Raw genomic sequence first — 26,644 nt, forward strand, 5'->3', positions numbered from 1 at the left:
TATATTGTCTTTAAAATCTTGACATTGTAGCTATCGTTAAACTATTTTAAATTGATCATATTTATAAAAAAACACTGGTATCTACAACCAAATAACCATCCTTAGTTTTATCATTGAATTTTTTTTAATATACCTATTTGGTGTAATAAACTTTGATGATTTTCTTCGTAAAAGAATCATGATGATTATGATAAGTATCTAGCTAATTTTGAAATTTTAAAAATATAGAAAACAAGTAATTTAATTTTTGTACGAATTGAGAAGTAGAGTGTAAATAAATAGTCATGGTTCAATTTATTGTTGAGATTTATAGGTTTGGTTTTGTGACATGGTGACACGTGCCATGGATAAAGTATTAAATCTGAACGTATGAACAAGCAAGTAACACATTACACATGCAAGCTGTATCTTGAAAGATCATATCTCATGAATTCTACATAATATCTATCTCGTGCAAGTGTGTCCATGGTCTAACGAGTTCAGCACTCTGCCACCATTCCATATCAATTCTCGGTTGAAAGTCTCTTTAAATTACACAATACTTCAAACATATTCAGATACATATAGGTATACTTTTGCTTGAGGATTCAACATCTGTACAGTCAGTATTTCTTCGTGTGCTCTTGCTTTTGTTTATTTCAGTCATTTGGGCGGAAGGAAATAGGTTGAGAGGAACAAGAATGTAGCAGTTAGATCTTGAAAGTCTTCGTTTCGTTTGTAGACATGAAAACTCAGACGCTGCTGGCAGATTGAAGCCTATAGAAGTACTCCCTCCGTCCCAAATTATAAATTATAAGTCATTATAAGAATTTTGAAGAGTCAAAGTTTTTCAAGTTTGACTAAATTTATATAGCAAAATAATAACTTTTTTGTACCAACCAAGTATCATTATAAATTATAAGTCGTTCTAAGAATCTTGGAGAGTCAAAGTTTTTCAAGTTTGACTAAATTTATATAACAAAATAATAACATTTTTTATACCAACCAAGTATCATTAGATTCTTTGTTAGTTATATTTTCATAGTATACCTATTTTATGATATAAATCTTTATATTTCTCTTTATATTTTTAGTCAAACTTAAAAATGATTGGACTCTCCAAGATTCTTAGAATAACTTATAATTTGGAATGGAGGGAGTACAACAGAATGCTCCTAAAAATATGCATGTTCAATTTTGAATCGTTGAAGAACAAGTACAGTTACTGTTGCAAATACTGGGGTTCAGAATTGAAGACTTGCAGCGAATCACTTGCTTTCAAATGCTGGAAAATGCACTACTTGCCTTAACACATAGGACAAAAGAGAACTTTTAAAAAACGAATCAAACTAAATGGCATCCCAATACACAAGTTTCTGATCTCAGTTGAAATTAAAAAGAAAAAATGGCAAAACATAATGAAAGGGGAAATGTACATCTGAAGTCCTATCACTTGTAGCTAGCTTTCAAATACTGAAATACTAATTGCCTTAACACAAAGCACAAAAGAGAACAAACTTCTAACTTCAAAACCAAATCAATCTAAGTGCCACGCAGATTTAGATTAAGAGGCATCTGGTTACACAAGTTTCAGATCTCAGCTGAAAATTAAAAAGAAAAAGAAATGACAAAACACAATTAAAAGAAAAAAGAACTATACATCCAACGGCCTGCTTAACCAACCACCCTCAACCTGCCATAATCACACCCAACATTTGCACATTTCTCTCAACTAGCATTCCATGAAACAATACAGATTCAAATATTTAACAGGCACTTTCTTTGGCAACGACTCTTCCACCGCCAGTTAAACTGGTATCACATCAATGTTCGAAGTATCTTCGCATCTTAAAACAAGCCCGTCAAGGTTGGTTGGGAGAACACACTTGGTCCACTGACAACCAGTTGAGATGGGCTCTGATGGAGGAACAATCATCAGAACATTGTCGTTCCTTTGGACAACCCCCATCACACTCACAGTGCTACCTTCCTTGATGTATCTACAGGTAGAGATCAAGTAGCAAGTAACCATTAGCAGATATTATTTTATACTCCTATAGTCCTATATCATTGTGGCAGAAGAAAAGAAAAGAGTTTATAGTAAAAGGAGTACCCTTCTTTTAGGCGCATTGTCCGATCATCGCTTGAAAGGTTTCTCTCCCTTAGCCATCTCAAAAAATCAGGGGACATATCCTTGTTGTCTGGATTGATGTCAATTATAACAGATTCATCGACGTAAGGGGTCACACGTGCACCATATCCTGTTTTCACCAATGCTCGAAGCCCAGACTGAAAATCTGAGATGTAGAAATCAACCGCATGTCGCTGCCATTGATGCAGGAGAAACATCAGAGATCAAGGTCTGCTAAAGTTCAACAACTGCAGTTTTGGGGTTGCCAAGATATTCACTATTCCATGTCATGAAAATACTCACCTCCATTGAGCGTAAACCCCAGGTAAAACGCCGATGCTCAGTATTGGCAGCTTTGGAATCCCAACCCCTGTACTCATACAAGCTAGTAGAAGTGTATACACATCTTGGAACCCTTTGGAACGAGGATTCGAGGGGGAAATTTCCACAAGTAACCACCTGTGAATTCAAACAGTCATTAATGCAATTCTAAATTATAGGAGAAATAGTGTTGTTTGGAAATGAAGCATGCTTTGAGGGTATCTTTATGGGTGAATGTTTTCTCCTAACTTAGAAAGAATTATGCTGTTGAACTGTGGTTATTAAAAGCTTTTCATATACCATGCTCATTTTGACCTGGAATAACAAAATGCAACAATCTGGTGAAATATTGCTAAATAAAAGGTAACTATGTGTCATAGACAAAATTCAAGGATTTTAAGAGGACTGGTGCAGAATGAAAATGAAAACTTTAATAATCACATTTCAGGATAGTGTTATTTGAAATAAAACTAAGAGAACATATAGGATGAATAAAGACACCACACATCAACTGATTCAAGGAAGAAAATAAGAACAGATCAAACATTTTTGTCAACATTGTACATACCCCTGTAACCTTTACATACTGTCCATCTTTGGCAGTCCTGAGATCAGCATCAGGATAGCGATTAACAAACCCAATTGCGCCTCTCCTACCCCAGCAAGCATTCCAGATAAGAAGTGCAGCAACAAAACCAAATATCACCACAACAACTATCAGCAAAATTGCATTGTGAACAGCACCCAGAATGAAGCCACCTGCTATGAAACCCATCACAAAGAGCAGAATCACAGCCCAGAGTATTGGCTTCGGAAAGCTTCCCTGAATTGAGTAACCATCTTCAGTGTTGAGATTAGTAACAGCTTGATTGTGAGCAAAGGAAGTAGCCCGCATTTTCATCGATGCAGCAGAATCAAGTGGCCCAGATACTTTCCTTGGAGCACCAGACGAGTTAAGTGGCCCTGAAGAGATAGGCCCAGATGTGATAAGCCCAGTTGTCGGAAGCACAGGTGGAAGGGGGCCAGAGTTCTGGCGTGCCATTGGGGTCACTCCTCCAGACTGGGGACCAGATGACCTCTTTGTTGGCTCTCCATGTTTATTGAGCGGTCCGGAGTTTGATTTTGCTCTGGCTGATCCGCCAGCACCAGGAACTGAAGATGAAAGAGAACCAGAGTAGTTGGAACGACCACCAGCATTGGAGACGGGTCCAGAGTTGGAAGCAGCACCGCCAAATGAAGTATTTCTTGAAGGAGCATTTCCTAGAGGACCAGATTTTCTTGACTTCTCAACATGAAGATCAAACATCTTCCCCAGCTCTCCAGATTTCTTGATGTCACCCCCAGTATATGGCATCGCAGTGGAACAAATGGTTGGGGCCTTCTCCTTAGGTTGCTCAGGTCGACCAGAAACATACAGGCCATTGCTCAGCTGATGTGATAACCTTGAAGCCATACTCTTAACCAGAAGATCAACTGTATCTCAAGTTTTCAACCCCCCGTGCAGTGTAATCAAGTGAGGCTATATTTGGGTCTTAATAACATGCACAACTGCCCTTCTTGCAGTAAGACTTACACCTTGCATGAGCTCCTGAAAGTATACATTGAATAAAACAATTTTACAGATGAACTTCTGGTACTATGGAATCATGAAAAAAAATCATCTTCCAGAAATATCATATAGATAAGTAGGAATCCCACAAACAATGAAGCAGATTATGAAATGTGGATTTTAGATGAAGGCTCTAGAAGAAAACTACTTAACAAGTCATAATTCGCCAGCTACCATATGGTGGGTTTTTATTATAAAATTGATAGCTTTCTCGCATAGCAAAAGCATGAGGCAACAAATTCACAGATTGATCTCAATACTTCCAAGAAAGACAGAGAAATTGGAACCTGTGCCAACTCTCATCTAAATATGGTACGTCCAATACAAATTCACAGAACAGACGCACACATTTCTTACATCTATTGCCGCAAAAATAAAAAATGGTCCATTAATAGCTACTTCTACTTCGTATGAACTTATATTTTGCCTAAAACAACAGCACCACATTGCAGGAAACAATTATATGGCAATCAAGGGTCATTATGTGTTATCTAGAAATAGAAAAAAATGAATATAATTTCTGAAAGACAAATTTAACCAGGGATTCAAGGCAACGCAACAAAACATGCAGAGGAAAACGTTTCGCGGCATTAGCACTATTACAAGTTTAGACAGTTAAAACAACGTTCTGCTAAATCCTATACCAGAATAAAGGAATGGCCCATTTGCCCCTAAATCAAGCTAAAGACAAACCCTCACAACGTGCAGAATTTATGGAGACTGTCTCCCCTGAAATACCGCCACTCACCACAGCAGCACAGCCAAGCGAATATATAAAAATCACAAAGGTTTGAGACAGGCGAAGGCATCATCGTGGAGAAGTGCGTGTCCCACGCAAAGTGAAATATGTTTTCCAATGATTTACCCAAGAGCGTGCCCTCAAATGTACAGCAAATTGGCACCGACAATGTCAGATCTCAGGTGAAGCTTAAAGTTTCAGCAAGAACTCGCACTCACACTTGCCGACATAATAATTTACTTCTCCAAATATCGATTGGCATGCCTTTCAGCATCCAACTCAAATATGAACAAGGCAAAACAGCCAGCTGGGTAAGCAAAATCAGAAAAGGATCTGTCAGCTGGAGGTTCGATTGAACCCCGCAAAATTTTTTTGGAAAACTAAGCCGATATTAGTAGTACGCCAACCAGCAAAAAAAATCGCAACAAAACGCATTCTATCCCACAGAGAGATTAGGATTCGAGGTGACGAGGTCTAAAGCTATGGCGTCCATATCAACAAAAGAGATTCTTTTATATAAAAAAAAACGCATGGACTGCCAGTACACCCGAGTACAGGGAGGGGACAACAACAACGGGCAAAAAAACTGCATGGGAGGCGCAGTTGCCGGTGAAAGGACGCCTGGATCTGAACCGATGCGCGGTCGCCGTCGAGGGCGTTTGAATGAATGGCGGACTCTCAGGCTCGGTTGGTGGGCGGCGAACCGAAGCCTGGAGGTGGCCGGAGCGTAGATCCAAGCCCTTGCACGGACGAATCTCTCGAAATCTCACCGAGCTGTCGCCCCAGTGCCCCCACCGACACAACGAAAACACACGAACCGCATTGCCACACCCCGAAGATTGGTCTCCGGCGCTCGCCCAGATCCTAACAACCGCTAAAGCGACCACCTCTCGATGCAAGAACACTTCCCCCAAGGGGCCAAGAAAATCTCCGGAACAAGAGCGAGCGGGTTGAAGAGGGGGGAGGAGAAACATCTGATGTGTACCTCGAGAGAATGGCAAGCACGTCGCGTTGCTGTCCCGCCGCCTGGTTTGCCTCCTTCGCTCCCTCTTTTTTTCTCCTCTTGGTGAGGGAACGCTCGTGCGGTTGCGGGATGGGGGAGGTGAAGGTGAGGGGGAGAGGGCAAGCGGCCAGGCGCAGTGCCACAGCAGGGGAGGGAAGCAGACAGGGAGGAGCTGGGGAGGGGGAGAGAATAAAGGGGGGAGGGAGGTGGAGACGGGGGAGAGAGAAAATAATGGAGACGATGGATGAGAGAGAGAGAGAGGGTGGAGTGGGGGTGGTGGGAGGGAGCACACCACCTTTCAGCTTCTCTGTCCGTTACAACAGTCAATCCCTCTCTCTATCTCTCCCTTCTCTCTCCTCATGATATTCTCTCTCCTTCCCTCTCATAATGGTGCCGCCATTACCGTAACACTCTGTTTACTGCCCGCTAATGTCGGGGGGAAGAAAATGACTATGATGCCCTTAACTTTCTTGGCTTACTGCACGAGCCCACGGGGTCCTGGTCCTTAGGTCACCCAGGGCGTGGGAAAAAGATGACTATCTTAACTGACGTACACGTGCCTGTTATTATTACAATATATAGTTTTTTTCTCGCCCACTCTATCATTTTTTTTCGCCCTTCCATAATCTCAATTGACTATCTCTCTCACTAACTGTCGCCATCGGCAACCTCACCGCCCACCACCCGCCGTTGTTGCATTTGGCCACCTCCACTGCTAACCTGACCTCAGTTGTCTTCTCTTGCCCACTCGGCGGCGCCCCCACCACGTCGCTCGTCGTCGTTCGAACCGCCTCCACTATCGGGCCACTGGCCCGCCCCCCTTCCTTCTTCTAAGGTCAGAGACCTTCCTCCCCGAATTGGAACTAGAGGAAGAAGTGTTGTTTGTCGCATGTTGTGTCGGCCTCCAATCTCGCATCAACACATGTTAGTGCGTTGACGCCCATCGCGGGTGCATGCTCACGCAATAAGGTTTTCCCATTTGTGCCAAGTGATGTCTAAAGAAAAAGGAGATGGTTTCATCATTGCTCTTCCCTATTGCGGCTGGCGATATTAATTTCATGTGATGTTAGGAAAACCTAGAGCAACATAAATTCTTGCAATGGTGCCTAATCAATAAAAAAAATGTTTCTATTACTCCTTTTCACGCTCGTCCTCAACCACCAACGGTATCCTTAGCACCCGCAACCTCCATACTCAGAGCACGTCCTTGCATCCTCAGCAAGGCCATCCTCCGCACTCAGCATGAATCTAGACATGCCCTATCATCGTTGGTGTCGTCATTGGCATCATCGGCCTTATACTCAGCGTGAATCCAGGCGCAAACTTTCATCATTGGTATCCACATTAGCGTCATCAGCCTCCAAACTCAAGTGTGAATCCAGACACGACCTTTCGCCACTGGTATCCTCATTGTCATCATTAGCCGGTGTAATCGCCTTCTACAAATGTAGCAGAACCACATCCACCGAGCTCTAATCCTCTAGGCATACCGGGGCATGGGGTGATGAATGGTAGTCACTACATCTACCTCATGCGAAACAAGTTCTAGAGGAAGAAGCAAGGTCTTGTCAGAAAGAAAGAGATTGAGTTGGTGTTGCCTATGCAAATATGAAAAATGGAAGGAGGGTAATAGTTTTTTTTGTTTATGCAATGAGAACTATGTGAGAGAATGAGAACATTTTTTTTACTTTATGTGGGTCTAGGTGTTTTAGATTACTTATTTGATCCTCTACTTTTCTCATGCTGCAACTCTGCCATCGCAATGCCCCAATTGTTTTAGATAGTATGTTGTGGAGGGCGTTAGTATTCCTAGGGCAACCTTAGTGAACAAACCATACAACTAACCTTAAGCTAAAGACTTAACCTCGAGGAATAGGTAACTTAGCTCTATCAACATGTGAATGGAGCCACTGCATGTGAAGGCATACATGATGTGAAGGAGTTGTCATTGAAGGTATCATCGTCTAGACCCAAATAAAAGCTAGCGAGAGGCTTGCATTAGCACCAACTAGAACCACCAAAAGTTAGTTACATGTGTGGGAGAGGGAAGGAGGAGGCGTCGCCGAGGGAAGGAGTATCAAACCCTAGTGCTATAGGAGGTGAACGACAAGGAGGAGGAGGTGAAGGCTCTAGCGCCGACAGAGAAGTGATGGATGCGAGGAAGAGGATCTCCCATGACACCATGGGTTCTATGCTCTTGCCTTATGCCATCCATAAGAGTGTGTTCTTTAAGGCCTAAAAGGAGTCCAACCATTTGACAGTAACGATGATGAGAGAACTCAATAGATGATAGGGGGAAAATGGAAGTTGTGGATTCACGGGAACAAAGAGGGAGCTAGGGAGATTTTTTACTTCAGCATTGAACCTAGCTTAATGCAGTTAATGGGCTCATATACAACAAAGAGAGACCTTTCCATATTTGGGGTGACCTCAAAGTTCAAGGAGGCATTATACACGTTTGCCCTTATATATAAATAGAAAAGTTCAAAAAGGCCAACAATGCAAAGAGCTAAAAAAACTATGGATGCTAGGTTATATATAAATTTAAAGAAATTTCATAACAACTATAGTATAATTAGCTGGCATATGAATTGGGAAAGCACATGTAATTAGCGCATAAACTAAAACTATGATTTTTTTAATTAAGAAATCTTTATTTAAAAAATAAAATTGTGCCTTTTACCAGAACCATTATACAAAGTAGAAGCATACCAGATGGTTGTGGTAATTGTGGATGAATTAGAATGAAATTAGACTAAATACTTGTACGAGGAAATAAACTATTATAAATCAATGGTAGTGGATAGCGTGGTATACTAATGATGACAATCAAATACATATGATAGTGGACTACTGAGGTACACTATTTGCATGTCGACATAGAATAACTGGTAGGGTTTATAGGATTATAAAGATAGATATAGATATAGCAAAAAAATATAGATATAGATATAGATATAGATATAGATATAGATATAGATATAGATATAGATATAGATTACAATATAATAAAAAAAAAAGAAAAATTAAGACCTACAAAGCTCTAAGCCATGCGTCAGACTCAACATACAGCTCAAAACTATGTACCAATCTGTACGCTTCAGTATATACGCAGAGAGTGCTGTTTTTTTTGGGGGGTACTAACTCAAAATCAAAGTTTTGTTTAAATCTGGAAAATTATTATTAGTGGTCGCTCTCCGTGCTGCATGTAATTGTGGCAGTGTCAGTTGAGTAGGTGGCACTGGCCATTAACGAGATGATTGCGATGGAGCGTGCTGCAGTTTTCTTATTCGCTGTGTGCCGGCCTATTGCGTGCCTGTTGTTCTGCTGCGATCGCGCGCCTAGTAGTGTGGCCACTGCTAGTGATGCTAAGCCAGTGGAGTGGAGAGGGGCTGCGCTCCCATCCTTTTCGTTCCTTCCCGGCTCCCCGGCCCCCGTGTTCTTTCATTATTATTACCAGGTCGTTTTCACCCTCTTCCTACGCCATCGCAAAAGAAATGCAGATTAACCAGCTCCATTACCCGAAGGATCTTGGTAATTCAGGTACAGAGCTAGCTAGCTACCGTGCACATGCATGCCTCCATGCATGGCTCCATCCAGTGGCCCGATCGAGGTAGCTGACCCACGTACTACAGTCTATCTACAGAAGGAGTAGGACACTACAGATCGATCGATCGATACCTCCACGTACAGCAAGTTGAACAGCAACCGATTTAAAATGCAGCCGTTGGTTGCGACGACGACGACAGCAGCAATTAATCGGTAATCGCTTACAAGGAACCGTTTTGAGGTCGTACCACTACACTGCATACAGACAGGAGTAAGCCTGATGATATGATGCCTGACGGATTACGCTCTGCCGGCCCTTGAGTAGGTTGCAATCGAAGCATGCATGCGTCCGTTGGTGCGTGGAAATTTGCAGGGAAGAGACGTCGCATCGCATGCAGGTTCACATCGATTTCTATCGTCAGTTCGTCACCCTTACCCCGCCACGGGCACTCTCACGCTCGCAGGGTGCAGTGGTGCCGTGGTGCTGTCTCTTTCGCCCACGGTCCGCACGCGGGCGATCGGTCGATGGATGCATCTACGCGTGAGGCGCGCCGCTGCGAACTGAACGGACGATCCGTCGGGCCAGCAGCCGTAGCAGTAGCAGGCAACAAGTTGCAGCGGCCGCATGATTAGCCAACGGTCGTCGTCGCGGTTCTCGCTCCGATCCGTCGGCCGGCGCGGCGCCCGCCGCCGCCGAGACGACGCATCAGGCGCGGCCGGGCGCGCGCGTCCTGCAGTGATCTGCCTGTTGTCCGTTTGGTGATGGATCGGATGAGATGCGACGGAGATCGATCGAGACCGGGTATGATGCGTGATTGCAGCCGCATGCAGCGCAGCTCCAACGCGCGAATGGATCGATCCCATCCCATGCATGCAACGACCCAGCTGCATGCACAAATTAATCTAGCCGCTAGCTAGCTCTTGCGAGCTGAGCGCGACAACGGGCATGGCAGGCAATCATGCATGTCCTTCTGACTTGTCTACCGGCTCCTCGATCTCTGTTCGATCATATCGTATATTGCTTCTATTTGTTCTGTCTCTCTGTAGTCTCTGCACCGTTGTTTTGGTTCTTCTGCAATACAGGCTTAATAATGGGTCGTTCTCTCCCTGTTTCATCATCAGAAACAGAACTCAGTTAGAAGAACTTATTAGAGGAGCAGTTAATAATGGAACCGTTCGACATACTCTTTTTTTTTTTGGCTGAGAGACAGGGATTTATTTGCAATGGGAGAAGATGCAATGGAGGTAGTGGTAGAAGAAGAAGAAGTGTAGATGAAGCTCCAAACTGCCACGTACGTATATTGGACTAGAACTGTTGGAGGGTTGAATGAAGTCCACATGGTAGGGGTGCATATGCATGCATGTGTGTGAGGGGTCCAGCGGCAACCTCCTCCCCCTTAGCCCTCATGCATGAGCATGAGCATGAGCTAGCATGGCCTGGCCTGGTTGGTGCCACCTAATTTGGCATCATCTCCCCTTCACCCAATCCATCCCCCGCATACAACACAGACATTGTACGTGAAATGCATGCAAAAAGAACATATGGATATATATACTCCAGCTAGAGCTAGGCATTATTATATGGGAAAAAGGATATACTAGCTAGTACCTAGGATGAGAGATTTTGCAGAGCATCGTCGTCGTCTCTCTGGCTTCTTCATCAAGACAAGTGACCTGTGTTCGTTTCAAGGACTCAAAAAGATCAGATGCATGTCACACAACACACACACTCCAGAACATCACGCTAAGCATTGCATGCACCCATGGTGGATTCAATCATCAAAGGCCGGTCTCATGCATGCTTGATGTGATCGAGGCCATCTAGCTAGCTGCTTTTGCAAATGTTGTGTTTCAGTACTGTGTTTGTACTGAGCTCCATCGCTCTCATAATAATAGCCGTCCTCCTCTCTTTTGCTTTAATTTGTGCTTTGCAGATAAACCATAAAGAGAACATGAGCTAGCAGGACATATATATGTACAGTTTCCTATTTTATTACATCCAAATATATTTAGTTTCCATCTCAATGTCCTTTGCCTAACTTTGCAGAAAACCCGTTTTCTTCTCCACACTTAAATAGCTTAAATTAGAAGAGTGCCCTGGTTGTTAGGTGTGTGAAGTGTGAACCAAATTAACAACATGTCTACTAGTACTCTCGATCATTATTATTGCCGTGATCTAGTCTCCTTTTCTTTTGCTGCTGGTTTAATTTATTCAAAAGGAGAAAATAAAACAGCGTAGAAAAACGCACACTGTTATGTGTGTACATATATAAATGGCGGCACGACGGCTTAGTCAGTGTACTGATTAGCGTGCTGGCACGTCGTACGTAAAATACACTGCTCATGATTCCAGCTAGCCACGATAAACGTGCAAAACCGATAAGTATACACACGACAAAAGTGCCACCACCCGTACGTTCCAGCTTAGTTTTGATCTCCTTAATTATCTTTTGAGAAACCTCACCCTCTGCAGAGATCTTGCGTGTAGCGAGGCTATACTTTACTACTGTCTGACAGCACGCCCGTGGATCGGATGAGGATGAGCAAAACATGTCGATACGATGAGATATGCTAGCTACTCCCGCAGTTGGAACAAATCTGGGCTAAAACCTCGGAATATGCTAACGTGATTGCCAGAGCTCCTAACCTGCTTTTCACGCTGTCATGCATGCATCTCGCATCTGGTAGACCATATAGCTACCACAGGTGACAGGTGTGGCCCGGTCACTCACTGCATGCACACATGAGTTAGTGGATGCAGGCAGGTATACGCGTTGTACGCCAGCTATACGTACGCAATTGCTCGATCGGCTCCCCGTGTTTGCCTAATCACTAAAACAAGTTTTAATAGACTGTCCTCCCAGAAATTGATTGTGAGGGAATGACCAGTATAATATGTTTAGAATGTAACTTCGCCTCCTGCTTCTTCCTAGAAATTCATCTTTCTATGTGGTGAAGTTGGTGACCAATTGTGCTCCACCCTATTCTCGACTCATCGTTGTAAGTCACACCACACAGGGTAACTACTTGTGTTGGTGGTCATCATATCCAACTCCTCTCTCAAAGCCTCACCGGCAGCGAACCAAGATGAGCGTGCTCCCACTAGTGAGAACACCGCTCCTCTTTGCCTCTAGTAGCTGCTTTGGCCTCAAATGTGTAGGGGATTCGTGCTTCTCCGCTTGGTGGGTGTAGATTATAATAGGTCCTAGTTTATCTAGGCTAGTGTGCCCGGGTGGTAATGGTGAGGTGGTATCGTCATCGACAACACCATGGAATAAGTCCCTCCGATCCTGTCCCTATCTCGGTGGTGCTTACTCTAGCACTGGTGAAGGATCTATGAGGGTTTAGTTTCTATAGTCTAGTGCCTCGGTTGAGGTATCAATTTATTGTTGCTCTTGTATAGGAATCTACTACTGTCACGTGCTTTGGCTGCTCATAATGGTGGTAGCCTAGCTATGCGCATATGGAAGAGTAGTTGTGTGGGTCTAGGAACAATGAGATATGTGGATCTTGGGTCTTATGTTGCCTCCTTGAGGCAAATTTAGATCATTGGCTAAGGAGGCCTATGGACGCATCCCCGCGTGATGGATCCTAATAGTTTTCCTTTTTGCCTCTGTGGGTAGGGCTGACTATAGCTCTTCGAAGCATTCAAGAAATGGTGCCTTCCTTGGTTTTTTAGTGCTGGCGATGGTGTTGGATATTGACAACGGTTTGTCGGTGCTGCTGGAAAGCATGGAGACCCCAAAGGGCTTTGCTATAATTTTTATTTTCATAGGGGTCTCTTTGCAAGTTTAGCTAAGACAAATGTGGTATGGATCCTTCACGTATGTGCCAATTCATATGTCGCTTTTGTATCTCCATTCATTGCTACATTTTGTCAGGTTCGGATTAAGTAATGGAATCTATTTCCATATGAATAAACCATCCTTCTACAACTTAAGAGCAACTCCAATGTAGAGTAAAAACGAAGCGTGGCTAGCTAAAGACGAACAATGCACACTGCAACATGTGAATCATGGTGTCATAATCTAAAATTAGACTTCAAAGACATTTAGTTTCCGGTGAATTAAAATATCAGATGAGGCGTGTCTTAGACCTACAAATACCTAGACCTACATACTTTTTCTTTCGCGAACGTGCACATAGCACGTATTTCATTAAGAGAAATTAGAGAACACTAACTACAAGGAAGCAAAGCCCGGGAAACCAGGTTGCCCACCACGGCCACAGCCAAGAACCAAACAAACGAAAACAAAGAACAAAGATCCTCTACTCAAAGTGATGTTCTTTATTTATTCAGTACGGGGCCTAAAAATCGATGTCTGCACTATGATGATCTGCTTCAATTGTTCAGATATGACACTGAAGCTGCTCTAATAGAACATGCAAGCACACCCACACTTAAATTACATTTGATGACATATCTAACTAGTGGCCATGGGTACTCTTTTCACTTTATTTAGCTAAGTAACCACATAAATATATATAGTGTTGGTAAAATTTTGAGGACAAGAAAAATCAATAATGGTACCATGTGTGTTGAAAACAGAGGGAGTAACATGTCCTTGCATGAAATTGCATCCACTGCATGCTGTCAACCATGTCTACCAAATGCAGATGTCATTTGAAACACACACACAAAGAAAAACATTATAGACCTCCATGCAATCTATTTATAGTTTATATATCAAGACACAGTAAGTTCGTCTTTTGTGATCGAGATCGATCAGCACATGTGAAGCTGCATGCTGCTGCACGCGTGGCCCATAGAAGAAGAAGAAGATAATAATGGAGAGAGAGCAGCAGAGAGCGAGACCACCTCGTATACAGTATACGCACACGTAAGCTCGGCGTGGTTGGTCGACGACATGGCACATGCACGTCAGTACAGCACGTAACTGTGTGCGCGCACCATGCGTTGCACGGTTCGTCGTCGACGGATCATGGATGGATGGGCCGTTGTATCGTGGCCGAGTACTTTTGTACACACCCAATAGTGTACGTGTGCGCTGTAGCACGCACGCACGCCTGCCTGCCTGCCTGCCCAACACGTCCTTGTACCATGCACGTCCTGTCCGGCTAGTAGGCTGGTACTGAACACGCAACGGCCGGCAGCCGGCCGGTTAATTAGGCTGAATCCGAGGCTAGCTAATAGCTCCATCCACTGTGGGGTGGTCAATTAATAAAGCAAAGTAAAATATATTACATCTGGTTTGATTGAGCTAAACATACGTATATAAACTAGCCAGAAAATTGAAGAGGGTTAGGTCACTAGTTCCAACTCAAAGAAAAGCTCCTTATTTTCGCAAAAAAGAAGAAGTTTCTTATTAAGGATGTAAATAAACTAGCTAGGAAAGAGGGTACTTTGTACTATAAACAGGTGACATGAGGACCTGGTGCATGGATTCATGTTGATTGATCAGTACACAAAAGTGTACTACGTCTGCGTTACAATTAGGCATATAAGAATGTTGCTTTGAGCTTTTTGTCGACAGAGCTGGTTACCTTTTTTTTTCTTATCTAGAAAAAGAAAGAATGCAACTAATTAAGTAGTAGTAGTGGACTGGTTAATGTGATCAACTCCACGGCATTAGTTAGTGATTGGGATGATGTGAGCATTGTACCTTCTCTGCCAAAATAAACGTACGAGTACGATATTTATTCGGATTCAGAATAGAACTAGCAACGGCGAACATCCTTCAGTTTAAACAAAAATCAAATTCTTCATCTATCAGATCAATTTTGTTTTCATTTTTTGCCTAGCTGTATATATTTTTATACTCCCTCCATCCCAAATCATAAGTCATTCAAGAATCCTGGAGAGTCAAAATATTTTCATGTTTGACCAAACTTATAGAGAAAAATACTAAGATTTGTAACGTAAAGTGAGTATATTATGAAAATATAATTAAAGAAGAATCTAATGATACTTAGTTGGTATCATAATAATAATAATAATTATTTTATCATATAAATTTGGTCAAACTTAGAAAAATTTGACTATCTAAGATTTTTGGAATGACTTATAATTTGGGATGGAGAGAGTACTAATGTAAGGCCTCTTGCAACAGGACGGACAGAGCGAGGCCACAATAAATCAATGCTAACGGGAGACTGAAGTCAAATTGGAAACCGAAAAATAACGAAAGAGCACCAATGACCTTGTAGTTTCATGAGTCGATGAATGAGCGTGTTCATTATTATTACCTATGACTATTCACCTTAAAATTATTCGTATATTATTATTAGTACTGCTACTTGTGTTTGTGGGCCGGCAGTTGTGCAGAGGAATCACACGTTTTCCATAGTCCAACAATATTCAATCATGCACCGACGATGAGTAAATTACAATATCTACTGATGCTGATCATCACCCTAGCTACGACTGAAACACCATTTATAAATATTTTAATTAATGGTAGGTTTTCTTCCCCAAAAGCTAGGCAACCACCAACCAGTTTATGACACAGAGCAGGGCTAAGTCTTTTAGAAAAAAAAATCACCCCTATATACAACGGTTACTAATCACCACGTACTACTCAACTGTTCGTTTGTACATGTCGTAAGTGCATCCCCAATACCAAAAAGAAAAAAAAGGAGAGCATGTGAAACTGGCTGACGATTCAGAACTTCAGAAGGGTATCGGCAAGGCTCTGGAAAGACCAGGTCGGCGTTCATCCACGAATTTGCCTCAATAACCTCAATTGTACTGTCACGAATTTGCCACAAACACACAGGCAGCACCAGAGACAACTCAAATGTACTGTCACTCGCTCACTCACTCACTTAGGCCTTGTTTAGTTCCGAAAAAATTTTGAATTTCGCTACTGTAGCATTTTTATTTTTATTTGACAAATATTATTCAATTATGGACTAACTAGTCTCAAAAGATTCATCTCGTGATTTACACTGTATAATTAGTTTTTGTTTTCGTCTATATTTAATACTTCATACATGTGTCTCGAGATTCGATGTGACGGAGAATCTTGGAAATTTTTTGGTTTATAGGTGAACTAAACAGGGCCTTACTCGCTCACTCACTGTGAGTGACAAGCTCATAGCCGGGACAAGGAGAAACTTGGGAAATCGGCCATCTCGTCGCTGTAAAAAGGCTACATGCACGCACGCAGATGCAGGTGCAGGTGCGGATGCAGGTTTCACTTTTTCACTCGCGGTCGCGGTGCTATTCTATCTCGAGGCTAGAAACGGAGCGCGAGAACAGGGAGAGGGCACATGCGGTGATGCCGCATCGTCAAATAATTTGATGGCTACCTCAGGAAGAGGACAGATGAGAGGGGCGCCAACTAACCATGGCTGGTGATGCATGCTCAAATGCTAGCCTTCAGGCTTCAGCAGACATCTCCAGGGATATGTTCAGACTAACATGTTTTTGTAGAGAGAAGAGATCTTTACTGTGTTCTGTTTTAAAAATTCAGAATGTGGCTAGGGATGGGGTCATTTCTTTTCTTTTGAGAAGATACTACTACTTGGGAAAAAGAAAAAGAAAAAAAGAAAAGAAAAGAAGAGGTGATATAAAATCATCAAAAACTGTTGTCGGAAGGTAGGTAGGGAGGAGAGAAAGGAGAGGAAAGCTCCGCGGGAACAGCTATGCTACGCTATGCCAGGTGCAATATTGAATTGATTGGCTGGCTCTGCCATCCTATCCTACAAAACGATACAACAGGGGACTCCGGCACATGCAGGCGATGCGACCCGTTGAAAAAGATTTGCATGCAGCAGGAGACAGATAAGACACAAGTTTAGACGCCGCCGCGCCTGGGTTACATACATACTCCTACATTATTTGTCCAAATATAATGCAGGCTACCTAGGCTACTGCATGCGTTGGAAAAGGGTCTCCTCAGTTCTCGCCAAGTATATATATGTACTGCCACTAGTGTCTAGTGCAGCGCATGTATCCAAACCTTCAGATTTTGTAGCTAGTGTGAGCTCTAGCTACCAATTATTTGCAAGTCGCCTTGCAAGTCTCTCACTGGGCTCCAACTCCAAGTAGAAAATGGAAGGGTAGCTGTACACCCGTGGCAAATGTGAACCTATTGGGGGATGTGAAGCTCTGCTCTGAACACTGAAGACACAATACTGACATCAGTACTATAGATTACTCTAATAAGGACATTAGTTGTGGATTATTGTGGGGCGATCAGTCATCAGTCCACCTACAAGGACAAACGAGAAAAAACACCAGCGCAAAGCTAGCTAGGTGGCGCTGCTGCATGCTGTGGGGTTGAAGTTCTTTTAAACTTTCTAGCTAAGCTAGGGGGTGTGATTATATGTGATCATAGTAGCCTAGGCAGCAGGGGCGATATGTCTCTCAGTTTTCCTTCCAGCCTTGACAAAAATGATGACAGAAACCAAACATTGGACGACCAAAGTCACCAAACAAACCACAATGCCTGGGAGAAACTAGCGAGGACTACTCTAATAAAGGACCAAACTACGGCCGTTCGTGGTCGATTTGCTCATGCTACTGGAACTGGAGGGTCCACCCATCGAACTCTTTGGCTTTCAGGTACCATGCATGAGCTTCTTTTCCAGATCTTTCGCCATTTCGCAATTATTGTTATTATTATTTTGATAACAACCATTTCGCATTTGAAACGGTTCAAAAACGATGGGCTCCCTAGCTCCATGATTGAAGCAACAACTAAAGAGGAAAGCGAGGACGGCGACGCTGCAAGGGAACATGGCAGCAGCAGTTTCCTAGCCCAGTAGCTCACTCAGTCACTCACGCATGCACTATAGCTACCTATATAGGTGAAAATGAGATGCTGCTGGGATGGCCGGGTTGATTGATGCATGTAACTAACCAATCTCCTGTGGCATATATAACAATGTACGGTCAACAAGTCATCATCATCGTCACAGGAGGAGTCGTCGAGAATGCAATGAACAATAACAACGACAGCTTTTTTATTATTAAAAACCAAAGAGAGCAAAAAAAAACATGTTTACATGTGTGAAGATAAAGAGGAGCCTTACATCGTCCTGAGATTCCTAAAGTCGGCAGGGCAGCAATACACTCGGATTTCAACGCCGACCGGCATTGCACCAACCGCGACGTTTACACCTGGTACCGGTCGGCGAGTAAGTGACTCACATTCTCGATCGATTAGTTGAAGGATCACTCTCAATCTCAAAAGGAATTTTACTTGTAGTTTCAGTACGAGCAAATATTCGGTCGAGTATTGGAGCAGCAGCCGGCAGGCCCGTGCTGCAGCCACCAAATATGGCATTTCTTTCAAGGCAAATATAGCAGGCCCAGAAGGGCTATATAACTCTGGATTGATTATAGGTGTAGTGCTAGTGCAGAAGCTCGGTACACATTCAGAAGATCAGATCCAGATTAGTAGCCCCCCTCAATTCCAAGTTTTGAAGTCAAAACGACTTACAATTTAAAATTTTGGGATCGCTACATTGTGCGTGTGCCATCATTTTTGAACCCTGATGAGAAATCAGAATTTCAGTACAAAGGCTGGAGCTACGACTAAAGGCGAAGCTGAACCTGGCCTGTGTGTCACTGTATCCAAACGTAAGGTCGAATGGTGCAGAGCAGCGACCTCTGTGGGCTTTTAGCGCAGGCTGGCGGTGATCTGCGGACGCCGTGGATGACACCGGCCAAACTTCCAGATATTGCAGTTGCAGGTGGCCAGCTCGGCCCACCTGACTTGTGTCTGCAGTACTTCAGCTGACTAGTTCCCGCGAACCGTAACTGATGAATCAAATCCTTTCTCTCAACAAAATTTAGCTCTAGGAAGCCAAGGCCAGAGTTAGCCACCCAACCAAACACACTCAAAGTGTATACGATACCTCCTGAGTCCTTTTTTTTTTTTGAGATTATACCTCCTGAGTCCTGACGATTTCATTTGGTTGCTTACTTGGTTACACCAGGTGTAACAAATTGCTCCTGAGAACATGGAGCTGCATGAAACTTCAAGCAGCCACTCTGTCTGACCATTGTATCCAACCCCCCAACAACATGCAAGTCCAACACTAGAAACACCCTCAAAATAAGAGAGGGGAGTAAACCTGACAGTGGGTTGAGATCCAAACCAAACCCACACCAATCCAAAACATATATATATATATATATATATATATATATATATATATATATATATGTGAAAGTCAAATCCAAACCAAATTAGACCATGACTTCAATCATCCACACCAAACCAAACCACTTATACGCTAGACCCATTAAAATATATTTCCAACCCACCATTTCACCGACACCTCATGCTATTGTTTATATTTAGCCATAAACAAAAGCAAAAAATAAATAGATAGAATAAAAAATCATTGTAAACTCTATTATTTACAGCCAAACCAGTTCAGCCCATTTTAATAGGGCCCAAACCAAACTGGCCCAACAGACTTTTCAGCCTGTTTCAATCCAAACCAATACAGCCCAAAAGTAAAACCACATCAAAAAACCCGGTTTTAACCCAAACCATTGTCAGGTTTAGAGGGGAGAACCACCACCACAGAAGACCAGAAACACTTGAAGATCAGTGATATAGCTGGAACTTTTCTTAGCACACGCCTTAGTTGGAACTAGGAAGACCCCCAGCCAAAACTGTGGTTACACACCAAGAGCTGTCATGTGCCACAAGTGTTCAGCCTAGCGCATGCTTTTATTCAAAACGAAAAACATGGTACAAACACTATTACATCAAGCGCCACGGCTTCCGTGGACCATACACCCAACATGTCCCAGTGCTAGTGCACCAGGTTCTGCCAAATACATAATATCGAACCAGTGTCATTTTACCAGCTCTGACCACAGTACCACACCATCCAAAGATGCTTGGGGGGTTTCATTATTGCAGGGCTCCCTAGTTGTCTATATCTACAATCATCAGAGGAACTTCACAACCCCGAGCTGCCTCTTCAGTAGGAGCCTACACAACAAAAACAGTGAGACCCTAGATTAGAGACAAATATTCATATATGGTTATTGGTGCATCTCAACTACCATTTCAGAATGTTCTTTTTATAACAGGGAGCCACTTCAGAATGTTAGCTAAAAAATCTCTAACTCTTGACGCTGTAGGCATATAGATATACTGAGTTGAGGGCCAAGTGTTTTGGGACAGATTTAAGTATGGTAGCAATGGCTTGGCCTGAAATTTAGCCCTAGGATACAGAATAACGTGAGCATAAAATGCTTCCTTGATGAAAGTGAATCAACTTACCCCAGGTGAAGCATTATAGGATTAGCTTTCATCATCATCAGTTTTAGTAGCATCTTTCCATGATTTCTTCACTGGCGGCGGGAATTTCCCTTTAAACAACATTAACTATTTAGACTAACAAGTAACAGACAATGACAACAGCATAGCAAGAGAGCAAAATGTCAATAAATCAAATTCTAGAATAAGAAATATCATGGTGGTCTCAGTGCAGAACCAAAAGTCCTGACTCCTGATATCCAAACTGAAAGAAAAGGAAGGTTTTGTTTTATCCAGCTTAAATAATCAGGATAAGCTTAGAAGCCTGCACTCGACAAGCCAAAAGAATATAGTTTTTTTTTTTTCAAATGACAGATAACCAGATACAAGACTTGATACTCGTTAGATACAGCCAAACAACTGCCAACTGCTGACAAACAAAACCATTGGCGAACTATAGCCCAATCCCAGGCCTTATATGCAGCATGAACTCACTACCCAACCTAATTCCACTTGCAACATGAACTAACCACCAAGACAATGAAACATTGTTTCAACTCACCGCACATACTACTGAAATTGTGACCTGCTTTACCAAAACATTTCTTGCCCTGGACACTTTGTTGCCTAAGGAGACCAAAAACTCTGATCACCTGTGCATTTGTGAAATTTTGACCATGCACAAAATAATCAACTAAATATCTAAACGTCGTTTATAAAATATCCACCATCAAGCTAGACGCCAACTATTTTTTTCTTCAATCATTTAAACACAGCAACCAGCAAACATCAAAATTATCTAAAGCAATAAGAGAAATACGAAGATGAATGTTCATGCTAGCAGTTTAGTGCAACATGGCCAGATTTTTTACTGAATCAACAAGTGCTGGAAACAACAGTATGTGCCTTATTTATAATGCTTTCAATTCCCGGAATGATTCTGCTATAATGGCACATCTAAAGAATTACTTTAATGCATAATTGGATGGTTCACAGAAATTTGTGAGGAACTGAGGGCAAACATAAATTAATTCTGTACGGAAAGCATAGCCAACTACAGAACTATGGTATCATGTATAAAAATAGCAAAGAAGTTTTCAACTTAACAGGTAGGGGAGGGAATAATTGTAAGATAACAACATAAGAAACGGAATAACATACAAACAGAAATGCCAACATGGTAAGTGATACGTAGCTGTTATTTCAGCCTTGCTATATCTCAGAAACTAGGCCATAGACAACACAAAAATAGTGGCTTTTCAATCTCAGAACTACATGTCATTACCAAAGACCTTAAGGAATGCCATATATTCTGAGTGAAATAGATAGATAACCAACGTCCATGCAAATTTCATCAGGATTGATATGACAAGCGGCATGGTTATAAAAAAAATGCAATTCTATCGTCTGATTTTATGACTTTGCAATCTTGTTGATCGGGCTGATGATTTTATTCGGTACAATCTATGATTTTGTGATTCTGTTAGTTATGATCCTATGATTTGCAATCCTACCATTTGAGTTCCGATGCCATTTGGGATCGCTATTTTGACAAACTTATACGCCAACAACGCTCATAACAATTCATCAAAGGCTCAAAGCAATCACATATATACACTGAGCCTATGAAGTTGTGCTATCTCACATGGTTGGGAGTCATCATTTACAAAATAATATATCAAAATTCTAAGAACCTGTTATGGAGCACATAACCCTCCAACCTCCATAGTTACAAGATCTAGCTAGATTGCCCAAAGGCACATTGCTTTGCAGTACAGGTTTGGACTCGCATTTTTTTTGAGAGCGGTTTGGACTCACATTAAGTTATCAACAGACACAGGTTTCACCAGCAGGTGAAGTTAAGACAGAGAACATACTCCTTTACATCAACTTAAAACATTTCAACTTCATCCGTGCAAACAACGTACCAAAAAATTATAGACTTATTACATCGCATGTCGAAATGGTAAGAACTCATAGCATGGAACATAAATGTTGGGAACAACACTTGCATTTGACAGGCTCCATTTCTGAAACACCGATAACCATCCATACAAAATTAAAACGAACCAACTATACGTCCAATGTGAACCTGAAGTTAGTATGTTTCTAACTTACACATCAATCCAATATAAACAATGCATTTAGCTAGCCATGTAAAGATAAAAGAGCAAAGAATATCAAGCACAACTTCCAAACTCCCCCCACACAAGAGTACCGAACCTCCTATGATTCAGTGACAAATCAAAAATATGCAACCCTAACACATCATCATTTCGCAACCCCAATGAAATGCTTTGCTTAATCCACCTCACCTCCCACAAAGTACGCCGCAGATGGCCAACCCCGCACGGTAGTGAAGCTCAACGCCTCCTCCTCCGTCATCGCCGCCTCGCCCCTCGAGGTGTATAATGCCGCGCCGAGGAGGTTCGCCACCCCGAGCGGCCGCGGCAACGGCGGGACCCAGTAGGATGCCCCCGGCACGAAGGGGAGCCATTCAGGCGCCGCCCGGCGCACGAGCACCCCATGGATGGCGTCCTCCAGGCGCCGCGACCCCATCTTCGCCTGACCCGTGGCGGAGTCGCCCGCGTCTCCCCCTCCGGATGAAGAGGAAGGGGACTCCTCGGATAGGTCGATCTCGACGAAGTCCACCTTGTCCGACAGCGCACGGGAGCGGCAGAGGCAGAAGCGGAGGGCGGATGGCGCCGCCGAGGGGCGGGCCAGCGTAAGGGCTCGCGCCGCGAGCAGACGAGCCATGGATGCCGGAGCGGGGCGGTCGAACGATTTCGATGGGCGCTGATGGAAGAGTCGAGAGGGGCCGCGAGAGGGGAAGTCGAAGGCCGGGGAAGCTAAAAGGGTCAAATTAAAAAAGAAGAAAAACACCCGGACTTCAGAAGTTGCAGTTCACCCCCTGCTTTTTCTTCTGCCTTGCAAATTGCACCGCGGGCGCTCTCCCTGTCTCCCTCTCGCGTGCGGCAGCCAGTCAAACCGCCGGCGCCCCCAGGCCTTCGTCGGTCCTTCGGGAGGTCATCGGTGCGTCCTTCGTCGGGGAATAGCACCCGCACCCACCAGGTATGCGGATTCTTACTCTTCCATTCCTGCGAAACCGAGAACCCGAACCCTAACTTGAGCTATTTGGCTAATTGTATCCGGATCTGATCAAATTGCCTATGCATGTACGCTAGCTTCGTTTTTTTTTTTTTGCAAAAATTATTGGGTTGTACACCAATGTCCCTTACTAGGTCCGCCCCTTTCCAGGCCACTAGCATCTTGTGTTCCTTTTAAGAATCTTCTCTAATCTCTGCTGCCTCCTGATGGTGATGATAATAGTGCTGTTGTTGCTCGTGATGATAATCCAGATGGCCGCGCAAAACGATCCTGCTGCTTCTCCGATGGTGTACCCTGTCTACCTTACCGGGGCATTCCCCCAGCAAGCCGGGGATGATCAGGCTCAAGGTCCAGGGATATATGCCATACAACAGAACCAATTAGCGGCGGCGATGGGAATGGGGTGCTTTGCTCCAACCACACTCATTCCTCTCACTTACAAGATCCCAACGTAAGTTATTACCTTTTGGTACTGAACAATCTGCTACAGCTGCCTCTTTTGTGCCATAATTGAATTGGTGAGATCTGCTCGCATGCCATTGCAGTAATCATCATGGGTCACTTGATGCAAGTGATATATGCAGTCATAGAATTGTACTGTTCAAAACTTTGGGCACATTTGGGTGGCTGTACGGAACTAGTGTGATCAGGGGTTCATATAGTAGATATGTTGAGGTCCAGGTGGTTTTTTTCGTTGGGCCTTGGTAGAAATTTTCTGAGTAAAAGCATGCTCAGAAGCAGCAGTATACAGACGATATCCTTAGATCTTCATTTGAATTATACTTTATACATACCTTTTAGGATCTGTTATGAGCTAGCGGCAATCTCGGGTATCTAAAAAACAGTGAATCAACTTTCACTATTGTAACTGTTTCCATGAATTATTTGACATGCACCTAATCTACTCATGAAGGAAAGTTCATTACTGATTAACTCAGCAACTCGATATTTAGAAGAAAAAAAAACTCTCACTATTGTATTTAGGGGGTCAAAATCATCTGAATAACTTCAGCTATCTCTCTTATTTATCTAGGGATGTTGTAACTTGTAGAACAGGAGGAAGGCAAAACAGAACATATAATGATGTTTACTTCAGTCCTGAAATAATAATACAATTTCCATCGTTATGACAGCAGGCACTTGCTATAACTGACTAGTTAGTAATGACTAATTTGATTGAGAATACCACAACACAAACACCTTTAACTTTTACTTGAATGTTGCCCAAGTGCTGTTTTTTATGCTGCCATGTTGGAAGATAGAATGGAACTACAGCTGACATGTAAAACTTGGTTACAGATTTTGAGCAGTTTAAAAAAGAAACAACTTTTGTTGCAAGAATGATGAAAAGCCAGATGTAGTTTGGTACTGTGGGCTATGACATTCCATTTTATTCTGGTTTGATCATTGGGGAGTGGGGATACTTGAGACCAGTTCTAAGCATTATGAAGTTTTGAACTGTCCAATTGCTTACTTATATCTGCTCTTTTGTGCTTGAAGGGAAAGTGTCGGTGGTCCTGCTGGTGAAGAGAATGTACAGGATGCTAGGCAGCAAAATGGACCTCAAAGACAAGTTGTTGTGAGGAGGTTTCACTTTGCTTTTCAGCTTGACTTGGCCCTGATCATCAAACTAGCCGCAGTGGTGTTTCTCTTTAGTCAGGAAGGCTCGAAACAAAGGCTGTTTCTTCTCATACTGTTTGCCTCATTGATTTACTTGTGAGTACTTTGCTCAAATCATCTCCAAAATACTTAATGCTATTTCACAGTTTACTCTTCATTACTTGTATAGCCTATATATGGTGCTGCTAGATAACCTCGTGGTTCTTTTTCCTGCAGATATCAAACTGGAGCTATTACACCTTTTGTAAGATGGCTTCAGCGGGCGGGAGGTGCAGCTGCTCGTCCACCACAGGCTCCTGCTCGGGCCGAGAACCGTGCTCCTCTGCCTGCCCAGAATGATGGCAATGAGCAGCCCAATGGTAGCTTCCATATACTGTTCTCTGTTTTGTTTGTGCTCTATGCATGATTGTTCATCATATTGCAACACCAATTTCACTTTTTAGTATATTATAATCTCACCATAATATTGTAACCTTCCTTTTCACTACCATCTGTTCTTCAATGGGAGGTTCATATAAACAGCAGTAGCCCTTGCATGAAAATAAATTGTAAATGGACACGATTAGCACCAACAAATGAGACATGTTATAGCTGTCTAATGTCTCATATTGATTCCTGTTTTGATGGACTGGTGTTTCATGCTTTAACAGACAGGTTTTTTGCTTTTGATTTGACTGCAAGTACCAATAATGATTCATATTTCTTTTTTTTCCAAGTGTTAATGCATGAGTTTGCTAGTATCTAATGAGTAATTGCTTCTGTTGTTGTGGAAAATCTTGCAGGGCCTGCAAACCCTGACCAAGCTGCTGAGAATCATGAACAAGATGCTGCAGCTGGTAACGAGAATCCGCAAGAGGCAGAGGTAGAAGGAAATCAGCGCAATTGGCTTGGAGGTGTCTTGAAAGAGGTCCAGCTGGTTGTTGTAGGGTTTGTTGCATCGCTTCTTCCTGGTTTTCAGCACAATGACTAGGCCTCTTCTTGTCACTGTGGAAAGCAGTGATATAGTTATGGTGATATAGGGGAAATAATTATATGAAGCAGCCGAAAGATTTCCGTTTATGCAACTGAATGCATCTTTGTTGTTAATATTGTTTTGTTTCATGTTCAAAGACTTCTTGAACCAATCCCGTCCTGCTTCCAGCAATACTTGCAGCTCATATGTAAAGAGTAGCTGACACCTAATCAAATGAACTATGATTTGCGTCGCAGAACTATGGGATGCTTTGCACCTGAATACAGTATCAGTCCCTGTTGTAAAATGTCTGAAACATGAAGGATGAGAGAGTTTTTCAGTACTGAATCCTTTGATCTATAATGTCACATCCAGAAGGAATGCTCCCTTTGTACTTAAGAGTACCAGCAGAGCGGAAAATTCATGTCAATGAAATACAGC

The 26,644-nt window shown here is 42.8% G+C and overlaps 3 protein-coding genes across 4 annotated transcripts; 1 reads left to right on the plus strand and 2 right to left on the minus strand.

Moving 5' to 3' along the window:
- Positions 1,470 to 6,109, minus strand: LOC8072303 (uncharacterized membrane protein At1g16860). Its single transcript, XM_002448441.2, has 5 exons — positions 5,765 to 6,109; positions 3,000 to 4,019; positions 2,414 to 2,569; positions 2,093 to 2,304; positions 1,470 to 1,979 (listed from the first exon to the last, which is right to left on the minus strand). The coding sequence occupies exons 2-5, from the start codon at positions 3,882 to 3,884 to the stop codon at positions 1,787 to 1,789; spliced, it is 1,446 nt and encodes a 481-aa protein (XP_002448486.1). The 5' UTR covers positions 3,885 to 4,019; positions 5,765 to 6,109; the 3' UTR covers positions 1,470 to 1,786.
- LOC8072304 lies at positions 19,870 to 23,410 on the minus strand. Of its 2 annotated transcripts, XM_002448442.2 has the most exons (3): positions 22,839 to 23,410; positions 20,548 to 20,636; positions 19,870 to 20,253 (listed from the first exon to the last, which is right to left on the minus strand). In XM_002448442.2, the coding sequence occupies exons 1-2, from the start codon at positions 23,278 to 23,280 to the stop codon at positions 20,569 to 20,571; spliced, it is 510 nt and encodes a 169-aa protein (XP_002448487.1). In that variant the 5' UTR covers positions 23,281 to 23,410; the 3' UTR covers positions 19,870 to 20,253; positions 20,548 to 20,568. The 2 variants fall into 2 exon arrangements, with proteins under 2 accessions (XP_002448487.1, XP_021318731.1); XM_021463056.1 differs by lacking the exon at positions 20,548 to 20,636 and having other exon boundaries at positions 22,839 to 23,328.
- LOC8072305 lies at positions 23,406 to 26,551 on the plus strand. The gene is made up of 5 exons (XM_002447016.2): positions 23,406 to 23,595; positions 23,883 to 24,082; positions 25,132 to 25,347; positions 25,468 to 25,610; positions 26,034 to 26,551. Exons 2-5 carry the CDS (start codon positions 23,883 to 23,885, stop codon positions 26,219 to 26,221), a joined length of 747 nt encoding a protein of 248 aa, XP_002447061.1. The 5' UTR covers positions 23,406 to 23,595; the 3' UTR covers positions 26,222 to 26,551.

The sequence above is a fragment of the Sorghum bicolor genome, chromosome 6 (assembly GCF_000003195.3).
Source record: "Sorghum bicolor cultivar BTx623 chromosome 6, Sorghum_bicolor_NCBIv3, whole genome shotgun sequence".
In the NCBI taxonomy this organism is placed as follows: Eukaryota; Viridiplantae; Streptophyta; class Magnoliopsida; order Poales; family Poaceae; genus Sorghum; species Sorghum bicolor.

Coding starts and splice junctions, on each gene's coding strand:
- LOC8072303 (XM_002448441.2), bottom strand. CDS start 3,884: ATGGCTTCAAGGTTATCACATCAGCTGAGCAATGGCCTGTATGTTTCT. Junction 2,570..2,999: donor AGTATGTAAAGGTTACAGGG/GTATGTACAATG, acceptor TTGAATTCACAG/GTGGTTACTTGTGGAAATTT. Junction 1,980..2,092: donor ACAATGCGCCTAAAAGAAGG/GTACTCCTTTTA, acceptor CTCTACCTGTAG/ATACATCAAGGAAGGTAGCA.
- LOC8072304 (XM_002448442.2), bottom strand. CDS start 23,280: ATGGCTCGTCTGCTCGCGGCGCGAGCCCTTACGCTGGCCCGCCCCTCG. Junction 20,637..22,838: donor TGCGGCGTACTTTGTGGGAG/GTGAGGTGGATT, acceptor TGTTGTTTAAAG/GGAAATTCCCGCCGCCAGTG.
- LOC8072305 (XM_002447016.2), top strand. CDS start 23,883: ATGGCCGCGCAAAACGATCCTGCTGCTTCTCCGATGGTGTACCCTGTC. Junction 24,083..25,131: donor CTCACTTACAAGATCCCAAC/GTAAGTTATTAC, acceptor TTGTGCTTGAAG/GGAAAGTGTCGGTGGTCCTG. Junction 25,611..26,033: donor TGGCAATGAGCAGCCCAATG/GTAGCTTCCATA, acceptor AAAATCTTGCAG/GGCCTGCAAACCCTGACCAA.